At 42.2% G+C, this 21,327-nt stretch overlaps 1 protein-coding gene, 1 long non-coding RNA gene and 1 pseudogene across 2 annotated transcripts; 1 reads left to right on the forward strand and 2 right to left on the reverse strand.

Annotated features, from left to right (window-relative positions):
- Positions 1 to 472: 472 nt before the first annotated feature.
- On the reverse strand, positions 473 to 1,278 carry LOC112268628. Its single transcript, XM_024454523.1, has 2 exons — positions 883 to 1,278; positions 473 to 634 (listed from the first exon to the last, which is right to left on the reverse strand). The coding sequence occupies exons 1-2, from the start codon at positions 1,276 to 1,278 to the stop codon at positions 473 to 475; spliced, it is 558 nt and encodes a 185-aa protein (XP_024310291.1).
- A 1,539-nt stretch (positions 1,279 to 2,817) lies between these two features.
- On the forward strand, positions 2,818 to 5,039 carry LOC104584434. The gene is made up of 2 exons (XR_002966018.1): positions 2,818 to 3,082; positions 3,390 to 5,039. It is a non-coding gene; the product is annotated as an uncharacterized LOC104584434 (long non-coding RNA).
- Positions 5,040 to 10,178: 5,139 nt separating this feature from the next.
- LOC100844599 lies at positions 10,179 to 19,793 on the reverse strand (annotated as a pseudogene).
- Between the last annotated feature and the right edge of the window lie 1,534 nt (positions 19,794 to 21,327).

Genomic DNA, 21,327 nt, shown 5'->3' on the forward strand with positions numbered 1-21,327 from the left:
CATCTTTAGTTCGCAACAAATAAACATAACAGAATCTAGTAGCATCATCAATTAACGTCATGAAATATCTCTTTCCACCTTTTGTCAACACACCATTCATCTCACAAAGATCAGAATGTATGAGTTCTAGAGGTGCCAGATTTCTCTCCTCGACCGCCGTGTGGGGCTTTCGAGGTTGCTTTGATTGCACACAACTATGGCACTTAGAACCTTTGGCAATGGTGAAAGTAGGAATTAAAGTCATAGTGGATAGCCGAGACATGAAACCAAAATTAATGTGACATAAACGAGAGTGTCAAACACTTGCATTATCATTAACACTGCCACAAATATGGTTCACTAACATATCAGTAAAATCAGAAAGGGAAAAACGGAACAAGCCTCTGCACTCATAGCCTTTACCAATAAATTGTCCATGTTTGGACACAACTACTTTATTAGACTCTAAAACTACCTTAAAACCATCTCTGCATCAAAGGGAACCGCTAACGAGATTCTTGTTCATGGAGGGGACATGCATCACATTCCTTAGCCGCACGATCTTCCCCGAAGTAAACTTCAGATCGACCGTACCAACACCACGAACAGCTGCATGCGACTTGTTCCCCATCAAGACGGTTGAATCCCTTCCATGCTGGTAAGAAGTAAACAAAGAGATGTCAGAACATACATGAACATTAGCACCCATATCAATCCACCGACATGGAGATTGAAATACCGAAAGGACAGTAGGTAAAATACCGTACGTGTCAGTGTTGCTAGCGGTCACGACGTTGGCAGTCTTCTGCCCCTTTTCCCTCTCTGATCTGCACGATCAGGACAGTCTCTAGAAAAGTGGCCGAGCTCTCCACAGGTGAAACAATTCATCTCGAGTTTGTTTACTTTCTTCTTCTTCTTGAAGGTAATAGTCTGTGCAGGCTTGTTGTCAGTGGACTTCTCCCCTTTGTTCTTTCCGTTGCCGCGAAAGTTCCTCTGTACCATATTGCCGTTAGACGGAAAATCAGCAGCCTTCTCAGTGGTGTCTTTAGCCCGAGCTTTCTCTTCAACATCAAGGGACGCTATCAGTTGTTCAACTAATATCTCTTGTCTCTTGTGTTTTAAAGACGTGGCAAAGTTCCTCCACGCGGGAGGTAACTTTGCAATAATCCGCCCAGCCACGTACTTGTCGGGTAAATCACACTTGAGAAGCTTGAACTCTCTCACAATGATCTGTATCTCATGCGCCTGTTCAACTACAGAACGGTTATCCATCATCTTGTAGTCGTTCAGCGACTCCATGGTATACAATTCACTGCCTGCATCGGTTGCACCTAATTTAGCATCCAGTGCATCCCACAGCTCATTTTTGTCTTCTATGTAAATATACATATCACAAAGACGGTCAGAAAGAACACTCAGAATGCATCCTTTAAAGGCAACATTGGTATCCTGGAAATTTTTCTGAGCTTACTCAGATAAATCTCCCTCTAGTTTGCCGTCTGTCACCCAGAATGCTTTTAAAATCTGCAACCAGAGCATGGCCTTTAATTGCCATCTCTTGAAGTACATCCCAAAAAATTTATCCGGCTTCAATGCATCGGCTAAACCCATAGTTAAATCAGGAAATTGACTACAATAAGATTTTTGGATTGTTGGAAAATTAAGCAATTTCGACAATAACAAACTAATGATTAATTCCATAATATAGATCATGATGACAGTAGCAACCAGCATATGCATCTCGAATATACTAGAGGTATTCAACAGCACAATCAACAATAGTATAATCTCGCAGATCATAAGTAAACAGTAGGTTGAATTACGGTGTAACTACTGTTGCAGTGGAGAGTAAGACGTTGCTGCTGCGTTCGGTTGACGAAGTTGTTGACGAACAAGACGGCGGCGCGTCGCGCACCTGCTGGTTCGAGGAGGCAGACGACCCGTGGTTGCAGGGAAGCGATCAGTCGCGCGGAGCGTTTCTCAAAGTCCTTATTCGCCCTCTCCCGTAACAGATTCCAAAAATACCTCGCGCGCGTGACAAAAAGATAAGAAGCCCGCACCGCACGACCTCGAAATCGAAATCGATCCACGAAACACTAGCTCGGTTGTGTTGCGCACAGATCGGAGGGACGGGGCGGCTGTATATATAGTCACGTAGGTATACGTCGGTTCGGTTTAGGAAACCTGAACCGACTTCACAAAATCTGCACGCATCCATAACAGATTCTAAAAATACCTCGCGCGCGTGACAAAAAGATAAGAAGCCCAGCCCCGCACCGAGTCGGCACAGCACGGCACGGCTCGAACTCGATCCACGAAACGCGGCGCGTGCGCGTCGTGACGAGGCGAGCGGAGGAGGAGGAGCGTGCGTGGGGATTTCACTTGCTCACTTGCTCAATATGTGATAAGCAACATCCCTTTTATGTTGGTCTCACTCACTCTAAACTAGCATGGTGGGACTATTCTCATTTCCACTCCTCACATCCCACTTCATGAATGCCCCTTTGAGATTTTCAGAATTTATTAAAACTTGGATCTGAGCTGATCAAATCCACCAAATTCTAACGGGACCATCAGTTTTCGTGCAGGATGGTTTGTGGAGTTCTCAAGAGCTTGCTAAATCGTCTTAACCTAATGTTTCTCTACTACTTATAAATTATAAAGTCACCAACATGTTTTTTCCTAAACCCACCCCACAGAACGTACACACGGACCCTTATCACCTCACAATTAACAAACAATTAGGCCCACTAAACAGCTCTTATCAAGTAACGTTTAGTCTGCTAATCTTTTCGCTGTGTGTTTAGCGATTATTTTACGTCCGACCCTGCTCTGCCTCCGAAGTCCCCGATCCCGCTCCGCGCCTACCTTTCGTCCAATCCAACTCTCTTCCTCGCACCCTCACCTCGCACGCCCGCCGCCGCATCTCCCTTCTTCGCGCCAGCCTCGCGGCCCCCACGCGACCGAGGCCGCGCCCCGGCCGCCGCATCTCGCTCCACGCGCCTGCGCCGCCTCCAGCCTCGCGGCCCCCTAGCGCCCCGGCCACCGCATCGCGCCCCCTCGCGCCCACACTGGAGCGCACCCCGTCGCTGCAGCCACGCCGGTTAGTTCTTATTCCCCCCTTCTCACTTTCCCTTGTGATTCACTGTCAACGCAGTAGCCTTGACTTCTATTATCCATGCTGCCATCGAAGGGAATTAGCACGTCTGCTTGTTTGCTAGATGCGATTAGGAGTTGTTATTGTTTTGGTTTCATGAAACTTTGCACCCTGCGAGAATCTGACTTTGAATCTGACTTTGGATAATTTCTACTTCTCAAAGAGGCTGCCAATGGCGTTCAAGCACAGTTGTATCCAAACCTGCATTCTCCTTGTGTTATTTCCTGATTCTTACAAAATCTTGTGCTTACAGGATGACAGGTCAGATTGTGCAGAAGTTTCCTGAGCATAATGATTTATGTCCAAACGGGATATACATCACAATCGGAATCTTCAGGGAAGTGTCAACTTGTTTTCTAAAAGACACTATTGGTTATAACCATTTCCTCTTGCAAGTGCATCTTAATTAGCTTTACTGATGGGTCATTGTACATAATCATATACCATATGTTGTTACTAATGGCTAGAGATTTAGTGTGCTGACTTCAGGGGGGTGTCGAGGTCTTATGAAAATTACATGTGTTTAGAGTTACAGGGTACCATTGCCAGGTGTCAAGAACCAGAAATTGACAAGTCTGTTTCAATGCTTGTTGGAATTTTAGTTGGTTTCCCTTTGGTGTCCTGGCCTGGCATCTGTTCTTAACTTTCCCTACAGATTTTTCACTGATTATTATAGAGTGCTAATTATGGTGCTAAATATTCTCTTGGGTAGTGTGTGTGCTTGTGATTATAAACTGTTGATTGTCGCATTACTCAGAACTAGCAGTTACAGCAAGAGCAACAGTCCAAGGTATATTAATTTTTCTTTCTGATTTAAATTAATGATAGCACCAAAGTATCAAATGACTCTTAATTTGATTCCTGTACTAAGTTTGATTGTTTCGTATACATGCCCATGCGCCTAGCTTCTTCTGCGAGGCTGGTGCAGCAACATAATTCCTGTCTTCCACTTTGCCGCCTGCCCAAGGTGACAACACATCCAATATTTTTCAGGTCCTGATATGTATGTGAAGCATCTTTATTTTTTATCGAATCGTTGATGTATGTTTTCAGAGCATAATTTTCCACTGAATGGATTATCATTTGCTGAGACTAATGATTTAAACTTGCATAAACAAGTAAAGAACTTTTAACCATTACTAGATGCTGACACTATACAGGTCATGTTGTTTAGTAAAACTATCGTAACAGATGCAGGTGGAGGGTCTTTAAGTAAGTAACCACCTAATACCATTTTTATTGAGATCCATCTTTCGTCTAAGAAGTTCTGAAGATGGTCAAAAGCATGGTTAAATAAAATCATCTGCTTCTGTTGACGTTTCCCTGTACTATGCCCAAAGTTTGTACTGAGTGTTGCATATGTTTCTTTAAACGTTTAGTTCTATGTCGTGCCATATCATGCTTATCATTAGAGCACAACCTGAATGTTTCAGTTGAACTATATATCAACTTGTCTAAAGAATGCTTACATAAGGTATATCTCGATAATTATACAGTTTTTTTCTTTCCAAACGACCTTGCGATCGGATTAGATAATTATATAGTAGGCGCTAATTTCTGTTATTTTGATTTGAATCATTTCAGGGTGATTTAGAGAAGCTCACCAACCAAAATGTGCCTCATTTCTCTTTTTTAAAGGTGTATTTGTCTTTCTGTTTAATGCAAATAGCTACATGAAGAATGGAATATGAATCTAAGTGAAAATTGCAGTTGCTGAAGGGAACATGAGCATGCTAGGAGTTGACCTTTAATTTTTGTTGCTAAGGTGCTTTGTTTCAGATTGTATTCTCACTCAAGTATTATTATTAGGCAAACTAGCTCTATTTCTTATGGATACTTAATTCCTTACTTTGGTCACAAAAGTACTTAATTCCTTATTTATTAAATTCCAAGTTAGGGAGCCTGGTCGCTGTGTCAAAATTTACTGTTTTGGAGCACTACGGCCTGGAATAGATGTCACAAAAAGGAAAAGAACACTACCTTATTGCTTAATATGCCATGATTAATATTGGAATTTTAATTTTCTTTACAGAAATAAGCCTTCTAATTATCTTTAGGATTTAAAATAAATTTATTCTTTTCTTCTTTCTGAACGAATCTTATAGCCTTGTGTTTGTGAATATTTCTGTAGACTTGAGCACATCTTAATTACTTTGTGCACTTACCCATATCAAGTGTCAACAAATCCCTGTTCCTAAAAAACCAGCAAATGATGCCGAGATACCAACAACAGAATATCGTGTCGTTGGTTCGCAAAAATTTCAGCCAATGATGGAGTTTCCTCTAAATTTTCAAATTAACCAAATGGAAGAACAAGACTTGACTTATAACAAAACCATTTGTTTGAACTTTCAACTTGGCCTGAATTCAAATACCACCGAGGGATTGGAATCAATGGATTTTACACACTTTGTGTCAAATACTCGACCCCATATGATAATCAAACAGGAAACCTGCTAGAAGCTTGATCGCGCATCTACCTGCTCTTTGTTGGTTTAACGAAACACAACAGCTCCGTTGCATATGATAATCAAACAGGAAACATGTTAGAAGCTTGAGCGCGCATCTACCTGCTCTTGCGCCACCTCTGACCGAGGCCGAGGACCACTCATGTTGTTGTCTTCCTCTGTTTTAATTCCTTGCTGGGCACAACCGTGTGCCGCAAACCTCCAACGATGCGACAGAGATATCATGAGGCCTGCTGCCAAGATGGAGTTCGACATAAAAAGAATTATTTGCCCCATCAAATCGCTAACCCGTCTATTTTCATGTCAAGTTTCTTATTCTATAAACATGCATATGGAGACCTATAATTATGCATATTTGACGCACGTACTAGTCTGAATAAATGACCGAGCGTCATAATCAGACCAAAGGACTACAGTCTGCTTGAGGGTCTAAGCTGTTTTGCATATCTCTCTACGGCATGTTACTCTTGCTGTTGCTGTTGGCAATTAGGAGTTGTGGTTTCTCGCCTCTTGATGGTATTAGCATCTTACCGTTAGTTTTCAGAACGCTATCCGAATGATAAACCATGGATCATTGGAACAATGAGGGAAACAAATGTATGAAGCGGTGCATTGTTGGAGCTGAATCTCTCAACTCACACAAGAACAAGAGACACAAGTATTTTTGGCCTCGAGCTGCCTCACACAGCACGAGCTTTTCTCCCTTCTATTCCTCTTCTTCACATGTTAAACAAGATGCTAGTTACAAAGTCTTAAATAGACTCACACCTGCATTCAGCTAGCCGGAACAAACTACCCTGCCTAGATTTTCTCTATGATCGTCACGACCCAGCCAAAGCACATCCGCACTAAGCTATCCTAACAACCTGCTAACTAACCACGACCTTCTCCTGGAATCTCTCCAAGGCTCCACGACTTGGCCTCCCCTGAAATCTCTCCAGAAGGTTACTACACACGCATGCAACTGACTCAAACGACTTGGTGACCAATTCTTTATTCTTGTACGCCGTTGGCTCCTCGTGCTCGCACGGTGTCGCCTCTCACGACCCCTGCTGCATCTCACAGCACACCATATGTTGGGTTTGTCCAAAGATCAGACGCAGAAACGATCACACTATTATTTGACCAAGGACGCGTATCGTGCCCTCTATTTTCTCTTTATTTCTTTCTCTCAAATCCACGATCTGATTACAAGGTGGTGCCTTGGTCTGTATATATAAACAGAACCAAGCTGCTACATGACTCAAACACGACTAGAACAAAAGGTCTAACACCACGGACTACTAATCCTACTCGAACACAGAGACCCACGCTCAACCACACATGCACACGAACGCTAACTCACGCATAGACACACTCCTAATCTGATTAGGACACAAACACATGCGCCTAGCTAGACTCAAACTTAAGATTATTCTAACAATCTCCTCCTAATCTTGAAGTTGACGTCTTCCATGCTCCCCCTGCTTTTGGCTCTCTCTTCAGCTTCACAACTCGTCGTCTCAACTCAGCGCATGATCCGGACTACCAGCCCACGCGGACACATCTCGCGTGCTACGTGCAGATTAGACACAACATTAATCTCACGCAAGAACTCAACTAAACTGGTCATGGTCCCACTACACGCCAAGCTTGATCTTCTCGCCGAGACACGCAGATGACCACATGCCACCTTGTCTGCACGCACGTCGATCTTTTGCTCCGATGACACACCATACAGGACAACCTTCAACCGTGACATGCTTCCATTGCAATAGAGCCTTACACCGACGAGCACTTGGACACAACCACGACTCACAGACGCTGATCTGGACACACATAACTCCTCAACGAGCTTGCCGACAACAGTTTGTCCTGATGCCGAGTACTTTTCGGCGATCAGTACTATGATCTCCCGTTACTAGGAGATTGGCCCACCGCGATGACAACTCGATCCAATCTGCCGAACGCTACTCCGCAACAGCCACCCTTTGCCCGATCCTATCCGCGGATGCTGCTCCGCCACCGTTGCCCGCTCCGAGGCGCTAGCACATCGCCTCCCCGGGGCAAGCGCGTCTTCAAATCTTGGCTTCGCTCTGATACCAAATGTTGGGTTTGCGCAAAGATCAATCACATGAAGACGCAGACGCACAAACGATCACACTATTATTTGGCCAAGGGCGGGTATCGTGCTCTCTATTTTCTCTTTATTTTTTTCTCTCAAATTCACGATCTGATTACAAGGTGGTGCCTCGGTCTGTATATATACACAGAACCAAGCTGCTACATGACTCAAACACGACTAGGACAAAAGGTCTAACACCACGGACTACTAATCCTACTCGAACACAGAGACCCACGCTCAACCACACATGCACACGAACACTAACTCACGCATAGACACACTCCTAATCTGATTAGGACACAAACACATGCGCCTAGCTAGACTCAAACTCAAGATTATCCTAACACCATAGCATCTCACCTTCATATGCCACATCACACGACAACTCGGCATCTCGCCTCCTGCGACCCTAGCGAAGCCTTCATCTGCCTACAAGTACTAGGACCCAAAACTACATGCAAACGAAAAAACGAACATCTAGATACATGAGTCAAGATTATTGCTAACACGCATTCCCAGCTGGCATAGAGATGGCATGATGATTTGCCTGCAAAACGTTTCTCGAAGCCCTTCCAGAGAGAGAGCTAGCATAAATGTATGGCCTGCTTGCAATATAAATATGTGGTCACCTGGTTCCATGTTCGCTGGCCGGGTCGTTATATGTTGACTTTGCTCAAAAAATTAGGTGCTGTGTAGTACTGGAGTTGATCTTTCTACAGAATAGACAGTACTCGAACGATTAATTAAGCTTGCTCACGTGTGAGAGATTGGAGGGGAACAAAATAAAGCAATATGTAAGAACTCATCGTCGACTGCGACACTGTCGCCATGCTTGAGTCCCTTAGGCGCTGGGCATTATCCAACACTGAACGCCTGACTAGTCCCATGTCTGTCCATTGATCGAACAAAAGAAGAGATTGAGTATTTTTAAGGTACTGCTAGGGATGGAACGAGGAGTATATAATCAATATGGGGGTGTTTGCTTCCCTATCCCGCATCTGGCCCGCACCCACCCATAGTTCAACTTTTAGAGTGTTTGGTTCCTGGTCCTTGGTTTGTAGCTGCAGCCTTATAGCACTGTAGCTGTAATCCTGTTGCCGTCTGTTGTGAGTTTCATCGGTAGATAAATAAGGCACAGCCCTGAGTCTGTTCAGTTGAGCTGTAGCCGTTGTAATTCAGATAGTGTTAGCTAGATTAGCTCATGTCTGCTCTGGGCGCATCGTGGGATGGCACCAAGCTACGCGCTTGGAGCGGCTGTAGGATGATGCAGTCGCCAAGTCGTTAGTGTCATGTTTTCTCGTTATTCAGTTAGGCTCTAACAGACTCGATGAAGATCTGTATAAGAGGAATAAACTCAACAGAAAACGCTGCAACTTTTTCGCACACAGCACCAAACACATGTGTCTACTCTTCTGTACTTTTCGTTTTCGATTCATAGCAGACTCTGCAACTACACAGCCCAGATGCAAAATAGGAGGCCTCTCACCGTCTATCTGGAATTCTGGATACGGGCGAATCAGCCATTTTTCTCGATTTTCCCGGGATGCACAAGGAACGACATTAAGGGAGGGGGGGCTGGCGGGGCAGCAGGCCAGGCGGCAGTGCGGGCAGGCCATGGTGGAGCTGGCCGAATTTTGGCTCCACTAATTTCGGCTAAGAACCGTGAGAATTGGGGATGCAGCGGCGCGAGGGGCAATCAACCAAGAGAAGGATTAGCAGCTAATTACCCGCAAACACGCGTGACATTGGGGGTTTGCCCGCTCAACGCGGGGGTCAGATCCAGCCGGGGAGCACCATGCTGCAGAGCACACACCTCACGGGACGGCCGCGGGCGAGGCGGTGCGCGAGGAGGCGGCACGGATTGACGTGGCTTTGGGTGCCGTAGGCGGGTGGGGAGGCTGGAGGTGGAGAACAAGACGAGGGGATGACGAAAAAAAAGAAAAAGGTTTGGGGTCTGATGAAAAAGACGTGACGCCTGACAAGCGGGACACACTTGTAAGAAAAACTGTCAAAATCATGTAAGCAATCATTTTGGGCGACGTGACACAATAAGACTCAAAACATGTGGTTTTGCGGATAAATTAGCAAACGTGATTGCTCGGTGAGAAGAAAAGCCTCAAAACCTACGGTTATGTGAAATTTCCTCTAAACGAATAAGCAACAAGTAGTAAATCATAATTGGCTTTTAGATGGAACAGGAGAACCGCACGAGGCACACATGCACACTCCAGTCACTGGAATAAAACTGATCAACCGGTACACAGTCAACCATGAAACAGGAACCTAAAATAATGGAGGAGTTCAGACTTCAATTTTTTTTCTTAGTTCAACTTGAGAGAATCTTCATCTACTTGAGGTGCTACAGCGAATGTGCGAACATGCTGAATGAGATGATGATGCGGGCACTTATGGGGCTTCGCTTTGTTGTCAACCCTCCAAACGAGTTTATTCCCCAGGAGCAACTTATGACCGTCACCTTCTCCTTGACTGCGAGAATAATTAACAAGCAACAACAACTGAATGAGTTCATGGTTTACTCAAATAACCATAGCATCCGAAAAGAAGTTGGAAGAACAAGGTAGCTTATAATCACTTACCTAGGAGGCTGCACTCCCATCTCGGAGTCCCCTCTTGGAAGAGCTCTGGATCGGAGTGTCAAAACCTGCACCACCTGTCGAAGGACGCTTTGATGGTGATATCATGTTCTGCATGTCACAAGAGAAAAGGAACAAAAGTTGATAATTAGCAAAAATTGTGTGATGACGACTTATCTTGATGAAATGTGCATGTATTTCCTTCACAGGGTTTAAATGATAACCCAGAGCGAGGGGATGTTTGACACCATAGCGAGATTGGTTTTGGAAGGGAAGGAATGGGGTAGGAGAATAGTGACGAACCTCATTATCTTTCCTGGATTGTCTCTCATGCTCATCATACACTTGGTTCTCCTTCTCCACTAGACGAATGAGAGTGTCAAACCTTTTAGACAGCTCATCGGCAGTTCTGGACTTCACAAACCAATCAAGACGGAACGAGGGAGACACGCGGAAGGCTATCTTCAGTTTGTCCCAGTTTCCATAGCCGAGTTTGTGCACCATACATAACTGTAATGCAGGAACAGCTCATTAATAACATTGAACGATTCAACTATTCGATAAGAACTATGGCAATGCGTACCATAAAACGGTCACACTGTTCGCTGTACAACTGCTTCCCATTGTTCTGGCCATACTGAATTTTTAAGTCCGACCATGGGTCCTCGTAACGGTTCAACTTTTTCTCGATGGATTTCATAATCACATCCTTCCGAGAGATCTTTGATTCTCCCTTCTCGATGTTCTTGATAATCCGTTCATAACCTGGTACAATAAGGAAGACACCATATGTAAGGAAACCCTTAGAGGTATCTAGAAGAAGATTAGATGCATTTATCTAATCTGGAACAATCGTCTCTGGTGCGCCGACCGTCTCCAACGCAGGGGCTGGCCCAACGACTACTTTTGCGCTCTCTGTCGCCGCAACTTAGAAACCTCACATCACTTGTTCGTCGAGTGCCCCGGTGCCCGGCAGATCTGGTGCGAGGTGGCTCTCTGGCCCAACTGTTCCGGCATCGCCACCACTATTTGCCATGTTTCGTCTTCCATTGACTCCTTCCACGAGAGGATGATCTCGGCCACTCAAAGCAAGCACCGCCAAAGGATCAAATCCATGTTCATCCTCGTCTGTTGAGCCATATGGTGCGAGCGCAACTCCAGGGTGTTCAACGACAAGGAAATTTCGTTTTGCCAGATTTGTTGTTTCATTAAGAATGAGACCCGCGAGTGGGCTTTCACGGGCGCCAAGGCCCTTAGGAAGTTACATTGAGAACCACCTTGATTTTCTTGGCTTTTCCACGTCTCGGTTTTTCTTTCCTTTTTTCTTACTTTTTTGCCTTAGGGCAGCCTTGTAATTATTCCTTCTGCTAATACATCGAAAGCCAGCGTTTGCTGGACCTTCATAAAAATAAATCTGGAACAAGAAAAAAGGCGGAAGAGGTGAAAGATAAAAGGTTCATGCATATACCATTCAACTCTGTGTATCTTTGTTTGAAAACCTCAGCATACCCCCGGACTTCCTCCTCTGTTTTCCCCTCCATTTCAGAGTATATACTCTTTATGTCCTTGCGGCCGTATTTCTCACAAGCTCGAATGAATGTATTAAGGTCCATCTTTGTCCATGTTGAAAAACCCTAATTTTTTCGAAGCCGCAGACAAATTAATTTTAAGGAAAAACCAGGTCAAAATTAAGAATTTAGTATATCCAGACCTCTTTGAGTAGCTTCTCCTTCTCTTCTTTCTCCTCAGTCAGAGGTTCTAATTGATCTGAATGACAAAAGTAAATAAATACAACCATCACAATCAGATACCCTATGCAGTGCCAGTAGAAAATGTAAGAGACTTGGTAATACCTTCATCATCACCATCACCAATCCTGCCTTTTTTCTGTTTCATTTGCTGATAAAAGTTTCAAAGGTAAACGTTAGGAACAAGGTGTGGGATTTAGTTTTTGTTAGTATAATTTTGCAATACTCGTCAATATGTGTTTCCCCAAGCGTTATCATATTGGATATACAACAGTTTCTTGAGTATCAGGGTAAGAGGTAAGATATATACCCATCCTCTTTTAGAACTAGGAGAACTAATAGTTCTACAGGTTGGACATGACAATAAAAAAACTATATTGAAATTTGAATAACACGATGGAAATTATGAATTGTGAGTTATATATGAGACAGAAGTTTGGATATCTCAGCTTCAGAAATTACCGCCAGGTGTTTGGCTTCCTTCTTATACAGATCATCTAGCCTCTTCATGTTGAAGAACTGGAAATCATGCCTGGAATAGACAAATTTATACGGGTTGAGAATACCTTATTATCTGTCACCAAGACAAAGAATTTGAAAAGTAAGTTACATTAAGTGACAAATGAGTAATTGGAAAAGCATACAAGTTTTTCATCTGGGGTATTCTTGGCTCCCTAGGTTTTGCTGGTGCACCTTTGCGAAATGCGTGCTTAAAATACTCATTCTCCGAGTAGCTATAGAAACAAATTAATTAACAAATGCTGGTGTCATCCAAATTAAATAAGCAAGAGTTGCTATAGCCCAGAGAAATAAAACGTACTTTATCTTTCTTTCTCGTCTAGGAGGTGCTATCAAGTTATCCGTCTCTAGCTTCTTAAAGCCAAGCTTGTCTTCGTCCTTCAGAAAACAGGGACTATATTACCATGATTTTTTTGGCTAAATATGATCAAAAAAATTAACAATATAAATCAAGTGAACTGAACTTCAAATATGTGGTAAAGAACGAATATGGCATAGACTCATTACCCTTCTGTCATCAAAATCATACAGTTGAGCAGCTGCACACATAAACAACATGAATGACTTGAGTTACAATACAATCCACTACTAGCAACCAACAACATGGACAGATTTCATAGCGAAGCTAAAAGTATGTAGTACTTTGAGTACTTGATTTTCATCTTTTAGTAAAAGTAGTAATCCACTAGCTTAAATTCGTTCCACTCCTCATACAATGAATCTTTCTAGAGGTACTAACAACTATCAAGACAAAACTTCATAAACATTTACACTAAACCTAGAAACTGTGCACAGAGGGAAGGAGGGAGGTCATACTATCGTCAATTTTAAATTTTGTGGCATCTTGTGTGAATTTCTTCATCTTTGCTTCAAGTTTTGATGTCGCCTTTTCTCCTCTGGCGATAATAAGGTCAATATCTTCATTTGTTATTGTGCTATCCTTGGAAGAGAATATCCTTTCGGCACCAAATCTCGCCATTTGCAACAACTCATCCTTATTGATAGCTAATAAATAACACAACAACAGAAGGATTATTAATACTTTTTCGACTTTAGCATACATTTTCTGAACATTACATGCAATCAGAAGAAAATGAGAAGCAACCTTTTTGTTTTGTCAATTGACCTTGCTGTATGACTAGAGCATCTAAGACAAGTTTCTTATATGCTCTCTCGATTACCTTCTCCTCTATAGTATCCTGCAACACAAAATTTTGTGTAAGATACCAAAGAAAAGATGCTAACCTTCCATCGAGCTCAAATATATACTGCAACACAACCTCCGTGCAAAATCGGAAGACTTGAACTTCCTTCTTTTGCCCAATTCTATGGGCACGGTCTTGTGCCTGCAGATCCACTTGAGGATTCCTGAGAAACCAAAAAAATCAAAGTCAAACTCAATGGCTACAAGAAACTAAACACTAAAATTAATAAAATTAGAAGACCATACCAGTCGCTATCATAAATAATAACAATGTCTGCGGTCGTGAGGTTGATCCCGAGCCCACCTGCCCTAGTCGAAAGTAAGAAAATGAACTTCTCACTCTCCGGCTTGTTGAATGCTTCAATGAAAGCATCACAGTCATCACCACCAGTACTCCCATCAATTCGGCAATATTGATATCCTTTATACATTAGATAATCTTCTAAGATGTCCAAAAGGCGTGTCATCTGCAGGATATGCAATTGTGTGTCAAATCAGATGGAAGAAAAATACAAGGAACTAGCTAGACATATATGCCTTCATCACAAGCAAAACAAACCCACTAGGGGCGATTTTGAACTGCTACTGGAGGGGGCGATCTGTAGTACTAGTATGGAGCGGTCAAGCTCGGGGCAGGAGAAATAGAAAGAGAAATGTTACCTGGGAGAATATTAATACTCTGGAGCTACGGGCTTTAAGTTTGGGGAGCAATTTGTCTAACAAAACCATTTTTCCTGTACAATGCATCAAGAGTGTGAATTATATGTGCGCGATATAGTAACAGGATACTGCTGACAAGGTCGACAAATTATCACAAATACTATAAAAAAATACCTGCACTCTCAATTAGATGATCCCCAGTTGTATAAGGTGGGCCAGGCTCAGCGCCTTTGAATAAATATGGATGGTTGCAGCACTTGCGCAGTTGCATGGTTATGTTAAGGAGAAGCTTGTGCTCGCCGCCAGCATTAATAACTTCCAGATCCTTTTGAAGTAGAGCACGATAATACTGTTTTTGCATCTCAGACATTCCAACTTTAAGTATAGTCTCCTTCTTGGGAGGTAAACCTTTCTCAACATCAGATTTAAGCCTCCGAAGGAGAAATGGACGCAGAACCTTGAAAATTACACAGCAAATGAATTATGCAAGGAAAAAAAACAGCACGCATTATCAATTGAGAAATAAATATTTCTCCATGAAAAACTTAGAACATAATTTTGTAAATATCCTATCTGTTACCTTATGAAGCTGCTGAAGAACCTCACGTTGCTCATTCTCCCCTGAGATTTGGAACCATTCATCAAAAGTCTCCGCAGAGCTAAATATTTCTGGCAACAAGAAGTTTAGAAGGGACCAAAGCTCATGAAGATTATTCTGCAGCATAATAATGAAATTAGTGATGGTTACATATAGGATGGTACACTGAACTGGAATACATGTAAACAATTGCCATAAATTGAAGTACATAATTTAGAGAGTATAGCACCAAGAATATAATAATATTTTATGCTGATAATACCTGGAGTGGAGTGCCTGTAATGAGCAGACGGTAATTAGTACTGAAAAGCCTCATTGTCCTGGAGAGAAAGAATTTCTCATTTTTTATTCGATGAGCTTCATCAAAAATAATATAGCGCCAGCTAAAACGCCTCAATGCGGTTTTTTCTTTTATTGCCATCTCAAAACTAGTAACGCAGACATCAAACCTCCCTGGAGCTAACAAATCTCCCGTATATGAATCTGGCCAAATATAACAAACACGTTAATAATGCTCAACAAGAAGTTCATGATTAAATGAGATAGGTTGGCACTTGCCCTTTCCTCTGGGTTTCCTAAGAATCTGACAACACGCAAAACGGGGCAAAAACGTTCGATTTCCTTCATCCAGTTTCCAAGAGTAGACTTCGGTGCAACAACCATGTGAGGACCGGTTATTCCTCTAAACTCATGCAGATAGCCAAGCAGTGAGATAGTTTGGAGAGTTTTTCCAAGACCCTAAGTGAGAAGGTGTGGCATTCCAAATATGAGCTTACGAAGGATTAAGCATAATCATATTAGGTAGAAAATAATGAAGCGAGAGTATTTACAAAATGCAATGTGAGCACAAGACTTACCATCTCATCAGCCAATATCCCATGATTCCATTTTCATACAAACCTATGAGCCAATTTAGTCCAGCCAATTGATAGTCTCTCATCTTCCCATTTATGCCTGCAGCCAAGAGAAGAAATTAGAATATTAGTTAACATACAAATAATAAACATTTATGACGAAACCATAGATGCATCATGCATGTTATTGAAGTTTAGAAAGGAAAAGAAGATATCAGCATGCAATACTGAAGGAAAAAAATGAACACTAGCATTCAATCTTCTATTTTCTATATCTAAATATGGGGAACACCCTTACCTATTTCTCTCAACATGCAATCATGCCTAAGCAAGGTCCACCACATTGCCATGCAATCCATGCATGCCACCTCATAAAGTCATGCATATCTTTTTTTTAAGTCATGCATGTATTCATTTACATTTTTTGCTTGCCATCTGATGTCATGCATGTTTTTTTCAAGCCATACATGGATCCATTTTCATTTTTGTACTAATATATCAGTTTAAACCATGTCACCTTATCAATTCAATCATGTCCTTTTTTTGGTAAAGTTTTTCTCTTTTTATACATCATTTTGTCACATACTTCTTACATTTTATTGTTTTTACGTGTAAGACAAGAATACTTTTATAGTTTTTACCACTAGTTTTAATTAATTTTAAACATCTACTTATGCTTTTGATTTAACACGATTCCGTAGCAACGCGTGGGCATCATTTAGTTCTAACAAAATGGTTGCACCAATGACAGCTTACATTAGATAAACAAACAATTAAAAACCAATACCAAACTAGATGTTCAAAACTCCATGGATGTCAAGGATCAACACAAACAGGCAAAAGAATAATATGTGTTATAAAATGTTTGTTAATTTGTCGCGTGCAATGACAATAAAACAAGCACAACGGTATGTATCTTTTGCTATGGAACGACTGGACCTTCCATGGTAAAATAAACGGTGATCTTAAAAAATAACAGGACCCACGGAGAGCAGATAGCACCTGAGTTTTTTGATTAAGAAAGAACTTCTCACGCAAGTCTTGAAAATCCCCGAGCCTCAATCCCACTCATACACAGCAGCATCGCAACCCGTGGAGACTTGTGCTTTGGCTGGCATGGGACAGACGACGAGATTTTTTTAACCCCGGCTTGAAATTATCTCCACCTGGGAGTCTGACCCAAGACCCCAGGGTTACATAAGGGCCCCTAAGTCCCTAACCACTGGGCTAGAGACGTTCCACTTGCAAGCAAAATGAAAGATTAAAAAGAATCATCAACCAAATGCTCACATTGTGGTTGTGCAACTAGGCAAGTTCCTCCGGCACTATCAAGGCCATCTTCCTCCTGGAGGTATTCCTCATCTTCCTCCTGTTCTGTCACCTTTGATGCATGACGCCCCCTATAGGTTCTGACCAACATTAGCGAAACAAGAGAAGGCACACAAAGGGCAACAAACTATATGATACAGTAAGCAATAAAATAACTTGATGTTGTGGGAATAGAGCTAAAATGTTGTAGTAAGTAGCAGCATAGAATAACAATTAGGATTCAAAGACAGAAAATATGGTATAGTACATATTTATATGAATAAATATTTGATTAGAAGTACCGTAAAAGATTATTACCATGGGCCAGTCAACTTCTTTTAATGAATATTCAAAGTTTTTATCGCATTAAAAAGATCAAATATTTACCTTCGGCTGGTCTTCTTCGCCGCAGACTGGCTTCCTTTTGCAAAATGAGCAAATATCTCAGTTTGCTGCAAGAGGTATTTCAGCCACCCCTTCCCCTTCTTGTTCTGTTCGAACACAAAGAGACAACAACCATGCACAATATGCAAAATGAGAAATTCATGTTCACAGCTTTATCTGTAGAAGGCAATTAGGACCAAGAGAACTAATGGAGCATACCATGTCAGCATCAATGGCAGTGTTTTGTCTATCCAGTATTTCCTGGATCTTCTGCTTCTTGAGCTTTTGCATTTCTCTGAGCCGGCTCGTTCCCGCTTCCCAACCTCCGCATTTACAGTGGTGTCTACAGACTGCAATCCAAGATGACAGGCAACTCTCAACATTAAGTAAACAGTAACACTGTAATCCACTAGTCCTTTGGCTATTGTAAGTATGTCGATTGTCCCAAGAAACTATACCTAAGCTTTTAGGCATTTTTCTAAAACTAATCTAGTCTCGACAACAGCCAAACTAGAAAGATCTACAAAAGACGAACCTCCTAGCTAACTACAAATGGAGGCACAATATTCCTAGACAACCAGAACATGTCAACTCATGCATCTATTATTCGCGAAGCCATAAAACCTAGCTAGAGCCTATATGACTAGATCATGGCTAATAACCAATTACTAGGCATGGATCAATTTACGTCAAGGTAAGTAATAAAATATATGGGAAGATTGCAATATGACTCAAACACGAAATGGAGACTCGATTCAAATTGAGCAACCAAATACACAGGTGTTGTAGGAAGTCTAAGGTATCTTATGAATACTAGACCTGACTTGGCATATTCAGTAGGAATTGTCGGTCAGTTCATTGAAGCACCTGCAACAGAACACTTGGCGGCAGTCAAGCAGATCCTTAGGTATGCGAGAAGTGAACAATCAATTTGGGTTGCAAATACACTAGCCATGAAGCTTCATGGCTAGTGTGATAATGTATGCCCAGGGATGTAGATGACAGGAAAAGTACTACCGGCGTTGCAATTTTTTTCTCGGTGATAATCTGGTGAGTTGGATCAATCTCTCAGAAGCAAAACGTTGTACTCCCTACGTTCCTAAATTCTTGTCGTTGTGAAGCAGAGTTGATCGCATCAGCCACCAAGGTGTGTCAAGTCGTGTGGTTAGGACGCCTCCTGGGTGATTTGGTGGACAAAGAACCGAAGAATGTGGAACTCTATTTATGTCGACAACAAATCCACCACCTCATTGTGTAAGAATCCAGTGCGCCACGATCGAAGCAAACATATAGATACAAGGTAGCACTACATACTTACAAAGTCTCCGAGGAAAGTAAAATTCTTTGAGATGCGGGCTAGCTTAGGGGTGAATGTTGGAACTAAGCTAGAATCCTATTCGGTTTACATGTCCATGTTGAGTCCGTTTAGATCGCTTCTTCCTGTTATTTGTTTGAGTCAGTTTGCATAGCGGTCGTGTATAAATACGTGTATACGGAAAACTTTAAACACCACAATCCAGAAAAAGAAAAGAAAAAAAGAGGAATGATAAGGGCCTCTGGCTAGGCAAGGAGATTAATCGAATGACTTTGCAAGCTGCGAGGCATCCTATCGGCGAAAGTAGATCTGAGTCTTGCAAGCTGCGGGACATCGGCGAAAGTAGATCTGAGTCTTGGCTTTCACTCAACATTTAAGTAACAGTAACAGTACTGTGCCCCTTTGGCTACTGGAAGTACTACGCAAATTGCCTAAAGAAACTGCTTAGATATAGCAAATTAAGCGTAAGCATTTTGCTGAAATCTTTGTGTAGACGTAAAAGATCCAAAGAAAAGAAAGATGTACAGATCTAAGATGCACAACCTCCTCACTAGCAATCGAGGCACAGTTTTCTTAGAGAACAAGAACCCATGCATCTATCGATCTACAACCGCACGAAATTCCTAAAACCTAGAAAAATCCCTAGAGCCTAGACGACTAGATCACGGATAACAACCTAACAACTAATAAGAGCAAAGACATGGATCAAATTACTTCAACGTCACTAAACACATGGGAAAAACAACACCTCGTCGGTCTCTTCCCCAGAGCCCGCGCCGTCATCGTCGTTGTCATCGGCGCCGTCTGCCTTGATCTCGTCCTCGACGTCCGCTTCAATGGAGGCGGAGAGCTCCATCTCGTCGTCCTCGTGCTCCGCCGGCTTCCCCATGGGAGGATCCATGGCCTATAGGCTAGGGTTTTTGCTAGATCTCGGCGGAAGGCGGCTAGGCTATGGGAGTTTGGGAGGGCTAGGTTTTCGCGAGGGGATTTGCTTCTGTGCTTTGTCGCAACGCGCTGGCGGGTTTATGAAATGAGGATCCAACGTAATATGAAACCAGTAGAGCTTTTGCGGTTTGGTCCCTCTGGAATGGAGTGATTTCTCCCGCCCATTTGCCTGGTGCAGTGGAGTGCTTGCTCGGCTGTTTCGGTGGGCCTTTATTTGGGCCTTGTCGTGCTTGATTGACTGCAACTATACATAATCCTTGACATCCGCCGACGCAGCTGGGGTTTAGGTTCTAGGAAGACGGCGACCTTCTAGCAACAGCGGGGTATATGTCGGTTCCCCTCATCTCTGGTCATCATCTGGTAGTAATATTCTTCCTGGACGTTTTATGAATGCCGTGCTAATTTGAATTCCGTGTTCCTCGTCGAAAACACTATGGTGGAGGATAACACGCCCTCGTTTGGAATAAATTACTATGGTAGTTTCTTACTCTTCTTTGCAGTGCCTTACCAGGAGATGCCACGGAGCCAGCAAGTGTTTGTTTGTTTCCGTTTGCTTCATGCGGTTCATGCTCCTTCCAAATGCAAGAAACAAGAAAATAATGCCTGGACATTGGACAATATTTATATGTTGACACCCGTGAAATATATGTCCAGCATGCATAAATTTTCATAAATAAATATTTGCAATCTCTACAAAACCACAAAATTAATGGAACTATCATGAGTTTTGTAGCCCTTTGCAATTTTGCCCTTTGTAGCCCTTCTCTATGTCTATCTATCTATCTCTCTCATAAATGATATTTGATCTGATGTATGTTGCAATATGTCAAATTGTTCACCATATGTTGAGCTAGTAGTAAGATTCTTTTTGGTTATTCAAGAATTCTTGGAAAAAAGGCATCGACATAACCGATCGTTTGATTTGACTAGGTTGTTCAGTAGTGTGTTCAAAAAATATATAATATGTGACCCGATCAAAAATCTCTTATTCGCTCATATTGTAAACTCGTGAAGCATGGCAAGATGGCAAAGGTATGAAAGAATCCAAATTACGGTCATACAGCATGTCACAAATATAGGACCTCTTAATAAATTTGTGTGAACATGACAACTGTCCACAGGTACCGCATAAGAGCGGTGATCAGACAGTACATGCACGCTTTCTCGCCAGAAACTTTTCCATATTTCACAATAATACCATGGCATAAGTGAAATTATACAGGGAACATACGAGTGAATTGGACACAAATATTCAAAATCATCATACATATGGGTTTTAATTCAGTTTAAGAAAATGGAACACGCCTACCATTTTCTGCATCAATAGTTTGAAACATGTGAGGAGAGAGCTGCAAATTCATCAGCGGACCAAGGATCAGCAGAGCTACTATGAAAAAAACATATCTCGAATGACGAGCTACATCTGTCAAATCCGATCACTTGCAATTATAGCATTTGATTTCTCAGTGACAAGTTAACATTTTGTTTCC

The sequence above is a fragment of the Brachypodium distachyon genome, chromosome 4, assembly GCF_000005505.3.
Source record: "Brachypodium distachyon strain Bd21 chromosome 4, Brachypodium_distachyon_v3.0, whole genome shotgun sequence".
Taxonomy (NCBI): Eukaryota; Viridiplantae; Streptophyta; class Magnoliopsida; order Poales; family Poaceae; genus Brachypodium; species Brachypodium distachyon.